At 58.1% G+C, this 7,302-nt stretch overlaps 1 protein-coding gene across 1 annotated transcript; it reads left to right on the top strand.

The window, feature by feature from the left end:
* The first annotated feature begins 734 nt into the window (after nucleotides 1-734).
* On the top strand, nucleotides 735-1,905 carry LOC142358461 (uncharacterized). The gene is made up of 2 exons (XM_075409856.1): nucleotides 735-1,038; nucleotides 1,463-1,905. The coding sequence occupies exons 1-2, from the start codon at nucleotides 778-780 to the stop codon at nucleotides 1,784-1,786; spliced, it is 585 nt and encodes a 194-aa protein (XP_075265971.1). The 5' UTR covers nucleotides 735-777; the 3' UTR covers nucleotides 1,787-1,905.
* Nucleotides 1,906-7,302: the final 5,397 nt, after the last annotated feature.

Below are 7,302 nucleotides of genomic sequence, written 5' to 3'. Positions count from 1 at the left end.
CGCAGCGCGCAACCGATCGAGAGCCCACCAAGCCAGCCGTAGGTACCTCTAGAGGCCGTAATTGCATCCATATATCGCTATGACGAGTAGGTGACGAGTAGGGAATGCAGGCGTACCTACTGTACGAGTACTAGTACTACTTCCCTGCTACCCTACCTACCTACCGCAGCTAGGTAGGTAGGTAGGGTGCCTACGAGTACCTGCATGGTAAATTCAGGGATCGAAATCGCTTGAGAGTTTTTCCCCCCACCTGGCCACCACCCCGGCCCGGGCGGGCGGGAGAATTAATAATAATTAATATGTGTACGAGTACCAGTAGTAGGGTAGTCGTATACAATAAATAACCTAGTACTATCTATGGGTGCCAGTACTGGTACCTAGAGTACTTGCAACGGGAAAATATAACGGGAAATATGGCAAAACGGGAAATATGAGTTCGCGAATTTATGGCGGTAAATAAGCGATAATAATGTTATTTATAGGTGGAATGTATGTATTGCGGAAATTTATGAATTATAGAGATGTTGGTGCTGATGACGCCGACAAGCTCGTCCTGATTGGCGCCTTGACAATGCGCATACAATCCCATCAGTAGATACGGTGGCACGTGATGCACCGGTGAAGTGCTGTGGCCTCTGACTGTGAGAGAAACTACTAACAAGGAAAAACAAGCTTGTACCAGTAGGAGAGCAAGGACAGATCCTGCTTGATCATCTACGAAAGATCACCTCCCGGACCCTGCCGCTACGCCTCCGCACGCTGATCGACAATCCCAACATGTCGCCCACATATCTCTCTGGGACCCCACTCGTCCGCACCGGTGGACTGGCCGTAGGTTCTTCCCCGGCTGCTGCCAGAGCGCCCAGGCGAGCTGCCCAGCCACCGGCAGCCCTCTTCGGTTTCGGCAAGGACCCAGCCAAGGAGGCCGCCAAGGAGGCAGAGTTTCAGGAGCAGCAGCGAATCCTCGAGGCCCGGCGGGCCGGGAAGGCTCTCGAAGGTAGCAGGCAGCGCCGTAGCAAGGTCTCACAGTATATTCAGGTGAGGTCAAGGACCAAATGGGGGGACGTTTGTTGCTTGAGCGGCCGCTCGTAACGGTAGTCGCTTGTCAGACGCCCGTGCAGCTACTCTTCCACACATTCTTTCTGGTCGATGATTGAATCCGCATTGGCAAATTTGAGCGCCGTTCCCATGGTCCTCTCTCCGCTCACCCTCCTTCCCCCCCCCCCCCCCCCACACACACACACACATGCCACCTTCCTCTGTCTGTGCCCACTTCCCTCCCCTGCATCTCCTGACCCTCCTTACATATCACTCTTGTGCACAAAGGGTCGGCACTTGTGCCTGTCCACCTCATGCACCTCTGTCTATCCTCTGTTGCCCCCCTTGCCAGCTTCACACTGATGCACCGCCCAGTCGAGCCGCGCCCCTCAGATAACCACCTTCGTTTCCCGGGCTCAACCAGGAAGAGAAGGAGGCGAAGAAAAAAGCATATTGTGAGGGGAAAAACGTCGTCCTCCCAGGCAAGGACAAGTCTGGCATCAGAGCCATCCGGGAGCAGTATGGAGTGTCCGAGGACGGGAAGGTCGATGAGAACAAAGGCCGGATAGGCTTTGTTCTGCCGCTGAACTCCATCGGCATGCCGAAGTACGACCAGGGGTCGCGCTTCGACCTCGAGGCACCCTATGCAGACCAGGGCTACGTAGACGAGAATGACGATGGCGGTTTCAACCTTGGGCGCATCCTTGGGTTCGGTAAGAAGAAGAAGAAGCAGGAGGGGCAGGAGTAGGGGGTGGATCCTGAGCTAGAAGGGCAAGTAGACACTTTGTGGGTTGAAGGCAGGGGCCATGAGTCACAACGAACCCAACAGTACTCCTGACTAGTCGTTGAGAGGCCCCATGCAGAGTGGAGGGTCACACCTCGCTGCCAGCGGTGGCGTCCAAGTCACATTAAGGCGAATGATGGTTTCAGATGCGGGGTGCGCTGCTCCAGTTTCGCTCTGCATTATGATTGTCAAGTCACAGGAAATGGGAGCACTTTGGAGCTGGGGCAGGACAGGGAGCTACAGCAGCACAAGGCCAAGTTAAAGGCCGGCCGATCAGTGGCTGCCCCAGGTCAATCGATAGCTGGAGGAATCAAACAGCAGAGGGATCCCCTCTCCACAGTGCTCGCTTGCTTGGCCCTGCTCGCCCAGGCACCGTGCAGCGGAGGAGGGAGAGGCCGGCCAGATGGAATGCTGCTGAAGGTGGGGCAGGCGGCGGGAAACGGGGAAGTGCAGATGGTGAAGAGCCTGCTGTTGATGAACTTAGCCGTGAATGAGTACTTGGGCTGTGAGAACGGCGCGAAGAGTGGCCACTTGGGAAGTCCTAGGCTGAGGTCAACCGCGCAAGCAGCGACGCTGCATCTGTCCTGTCCCTCTTTGTATGGCAGCCCGCAGCCGTAAGTGGAGGTGGCACATGACCTGCTAGTGAAAGCGAAGGCTGGCGGCAACATGGCAAAGCCCAGAAAGGGGTTTCCTCCACATTACATCACTGCCCAGAACTGCGACCAAGAGGTGCCGTGGGTCGAGTCCGCGGCTGATGTCAACCTGGTTGAATTAGTGGCACTGGAGCTGTGCTGCTTTACATAGCTGCCCAGGACGGCTACTGCAGGTTGGTGCTCAAGACTGCGGCTACGTAAACCTGAGCAGGGGCACTGGGCCTTCCCTATTTGCCCAGCACCCGAAAATGGCCGCTTGGAGGTGGTGAGGCTATTTGGTCAATGCCGGGGTCAGTGCACTTCAACCAGCTGGATGCCAATGGAGGGGAGCGTCGCTTCTTGTGTGCCAGGCTGGAACGGCTACCTGGTGGTTGCCAAGCTGCTCGTTGAGGACGGGCATGACGCCCGCCTCGCCATCATCACTGGAGCCTCCCGTCCTTACTGACGATACGGCTGCGGTCACAAGTAGGTGGCAAGGCTGCTGGGCACAGGGCCTCCCAGTTCATGGCAGGCCAGAGTAGCCACTTGGAGATGGTGAGGGTGCTGCTCAAAGCCGTGGCTGGCAGCCCACAAGGAGTGCCCTCCCTCCTGCCTCTTCCTCTCCTCCTCTCTGACTGCCATGCACCAACCCCAACAATGAGATTGCGTTGTTTCTCTCTGGCCAGCAGGGAGCAACACGCCCAGCTCGTCCGCAACCTGTCTCCCATCCACCACGTCTGAGCTTATGTCCACCCGGAGGCGCCGGTCCGGTGAGTCCGGTGGCCCTAGTCCGGTTGAATGCATGACAGTACATAGACTTGGAAGGACATCATAGGAAGCGGAAGCGGCTTGCGTATGTACTCTGGTCCCGTGGCAGGTCGAGTAAAGACTACAGAGACCCCACCACAGCCGAAGGCCGATCCATTCGTTCCTGCTGCTGTTGCATATTTATTTTGTAGGTTCCTGATTTAAAAGTTATTGGGGTATGCACCTGGTCATGCACGATATCACGTCCCCAGGTACCTAGGTAGGTACTCGTACGGTTCTCTCATGGCACTTTGCTGTTCATAGCCCTTACCTGGGTACGTAGTACCTACAATAATAGGTAGGTACCTGGCTGCCCACCAGACTGGACCTGCTTCAAGGTACGAGTACAAGCCTGAGGGGACCACCTCCAATCAGTATCAATTATCATCAGTATGGAGTATCCCAGGGATATCTGCATGTGCTATCATGCATAGAGATAGGGTGGGCACTGACTGGGCCTCCTACATACGGCCTACCTACAGTACGAGCAGCCGGTACTAGTACTAGCAGGAGGTACTAAGGATAGTACTCGTACCAGGAGGAAGTAGAACCAGGAGGTAGACCGTAGAACCAGGAGAACCTGGTAGAACAGCTGGTACTGTAGAACCATGAGAGGCCCTCCTGGTAGTACTGTACGAGTACGAGTGAGCCCTCAGCTGGCGCCCGCGATCCTCCTACAAGTACCCTACCCTAGGGTACCTATCCCGTGAGGGATATCCTACACCCACGTACCCACGTAGGCACCTAGCTAGAGCCTAGCTAGAGAGAGTATGATTGTACAAAGTACGATTGACCAGAACAAGCACCTAGGGTAGGTAGGCACCTAGGAGATAAACCCTACCTTAATTAAGAAAGGCAGCTACCGGTACATGTATCCTCTAATAACTATAATAACTGCCACGATTTCCGTTGCGTGACTTGTGCCTGTGTGCGAGATGTAGCGATATCCCGAGAGTCGAGACGGCAACACCGACAGCTCGGCACCGCTGGATGGGCACAGTGCCTTCCAGGTCAGCTAGTACCTATCTAGTCGTTCACCAGACTGACGCATCCCTCGCTATCGCTTACGCCGCGGCGAGAGGCAGTAGCCGAGGCAGTAGCCGTGCCGTACACACCCCACGACAAGTCGCTCTGCTCACGCCAGGCTACTGTAGCTGGCAGGTGCCCTCGCGGTAAGGACAGCACGAGTGCCTTCGCGAGTGTGCGGTGTACCTGACTATATGGAGTACCTCCAGTCTCGCACTCCCTCCCAACTCCTCTGAATCCTTCCCCATCTACCCTCCGCCCCACTGACCACTGCATACCACTCTCCCCCTCACCCTTTGCCCTCCTCTTTGCAGGCGTCTAGAGTGTCTGACGCTCACAGGTCCTCCAGGACCAACCCACGATACATACCGCCCACCCTCACATCTCCCGGACTGTGCTCCCGTTGGCGTTATGACTGCAATGGCGATGGGCCATGGCTGCGGTCTGCGGTGGGTGAGGAATTCAGTATCCGTTGAGCGCAACGCAACAGCAGGGGCAAGGCATCGAAGAAGAGCCGTGACAAGCAGGGGAGCAACGCACGTGGTCGCGGGGTATTCCCGAGAGGATGGGCGGTTGTATCCTGTGGGAGTACCAGGGCAGCGGCCGGCATCCACCCTGAAGCTCATGGGCATTGGCATGGGGGCTGCCGGATTCCTGGGGAAGCCAATCAGCGTTGAAGCTGCTCGCACCATGCTGGATGACCAGGGGCTGGTGGTGGTGCGCAGCGCCATCCAACAGGAGTGGGTGGAGCGGGCATGTTTTGCGGTGGCGGACGTGGTTATGGGTGACGAGGAGGGGGAAGGGAACGGCAGCGGTGGTGTGGTGGTCGGAGGGGTTGGCAGCGCTGCAGGGGGGGATGCTCCGCCCCCGCTTCCTGCAGTACACACTGCAGGCGGTGAAAGGCAAGTCCCCGGGCTTGACGGAGTTTGTGAGGATGTCGCAGACAGCTGAGCTGGCGGCTGCAATGCTGTTGAATGATGAGGGAGAACAGGGCACGGCATCCGCTTCATTAAGGTGAGCATGAAAGCCTTCCACGCATTTGCCGGAGGGTGGCTCAGTGTTTCTCGGTACAGCAGCAGACATCCTGCGCACAGAGAGGGGAGGGGACCCGGGGGGGGGGGGGGGGGCGCCTTTGGGGTCAAAGTTGATGCAGAGGGTCTGGTTGCCAAGTGGCGTGCCTTGGATATGAAGGAGATCGAGACTGTGTGTGTGGTCTTGGGTAAAGGAGAAAGAGATGTCAGGTCCGGCAAAGGCAAAGGAATGGTTGAGGAGGAGCAGAAAAGAATAGAGACACAGCATGGAGACGGATGGGGGGGGGGGGGGCGCAGCAGCACTGAGCCAGGATCTAGAGACAGGGGCTGGACCGAGTCATAGGAGGCGCCGAGAACGGGTCAGACATCCCAGATCTGCTCACCATCATGCCAAGCTCAGCGCAGTCTTGTCTGAACTAGGCCACCATTGCCCGACTTGCGCCAGTTTCCAGGTGGCCTTTGAGGCGGACGACATCTTTGTGAAGGAGCCGATGGCTGATGAGCGGACTCCGTGGCATCGTGACATCGCCACCATCCCTTTCAGCCCCGCGGGCGAAGGCCCGCGCATGCTCAACATCTGGATGGCCCTCGACAACATACCGTGCCTCACCAGCCTCCGCCTGCTCCCAGGATCCCACAAGTGGCCTCCCGGGCAGCTCGGCAACCAGGAGCAAGAGGACTTTGCTGCGCTTCGGCTCGGTGCAGGCTGGCGGAAGGCAGCAGAGGAGGTGCTGCCGCTGTCATCCACTATCAGCCAGGAGGACAAGGACGACTTCGTGGCCACCTTTGCCATGGAGCAGCTCGACCTCGCCGACCCGGAGGGCTTTGAGGCTGCCTTCCACCCTGTCAGCTATGACCTGCAAGCCGGCGACTGCATAGTGTTTCACCGCCAGGCTATCCACGGCGCGCGGGGCAACCACATGCCGCAGTGCAGGGCCGCGTTGTCTACGCGATGGTGCACGCACTCCAGAGGGCACCCCGAGCTGAGGCCAAGGTATCAGCAAGACACCTTGGAAGGCGTGCTCGAAGGCCGCCGCCGGTGACACGCTCATGCTGGCGGACGCCTCGCTGGTCTCGCCCCATGGAGTGGGGAACGGAAGACTGGGTGAAGCGAGCTCATAGAGTGTGTCTCTTCTCAGCTGGAGCGGACATAATTCAGAGCTAAAGTCACAGAAGACCCGCCCGTAGCCCTTGCGGTCACACGCAGGGGCAGCGGCGGTGTGAGAGCAAAGCGTCCGTTGCCGACGGCAGCTGCGCTGTCCCTCTCCACAGGCGATGGACAACAGTGCGAGTAATTGTTTCGCATTTCAATTCCTGGTGGCAGCTGTTCCCCTTTCACGCCCACCGCGATGCCTGGGGGAGGGCATGCAAGCACTTGGAAGGCGCCGCACAGGAAGAATGCATTCCGGCCCCAAGCACATCGCCAGCCGTCATAACCTGCCAGGTGTTAGAAAGGGAAGCAGTTGCCGGATGGGTGGGGACTGCTGGAAGGAGGAGAGCCCAATGGGACGGTGGGCCCGGTGCCAAGCGAGGAAGAGCGCGCCCCTGCCGTGTCTGTCACTCATGCATGCCAGCGTCAATCCTAGCCTCCTTGAAGCACTCAAAGCGCCGCAGTGTTTGGATGGAAGGCGTGCGAAAGAGGGGAAGGGGGCGGGAGTTGAGCCGTTGTGACCTTGAGCCCGGGCAGGGCAGGGCTGGGCTGGGCTGGTCTGGGCTGTAAGGCGTGTCCCAATTCAAGCAATCCTATGGACACAGCCGGCATCCCACACACACACACACACACGCGCACGCAGACACAGACACAGACACAGACACACACACACACACACACACACACAAGTCTGGACTCTGGGACGCGCAAGATTGCGGCCGTCATGGATCGAGCAATGGTACGAGCGTGCGTTCCGGCTCGTGATGAACACACATGTCGGTGAAGTGGCCCAGGGAGGTGTTGTAGGCCGTAGGGCCACACATATGCACAGCG

The sequence above is a fragment of the Convolutriloba macropyga genome, unplaced genomic scaffold, assembly GCF_964194025.1.
Source record: "Convolutriloba macropyga unplaced genomic scaffold, txConMacr16.3 SCAFFOLD_5175, whole genome shotgun sequence".
Taxonomy (NCBI): Eukaryota; Metazoa; Xenacoelomorpha; order Acoela; family Convolutidae; genus Convolutriloba; species Convolutriloba macropyga.
Note: the sequence above shows the minus strand (reverse complement) of the source record. Positions and strands in the feature narration are given on the sequence as shown.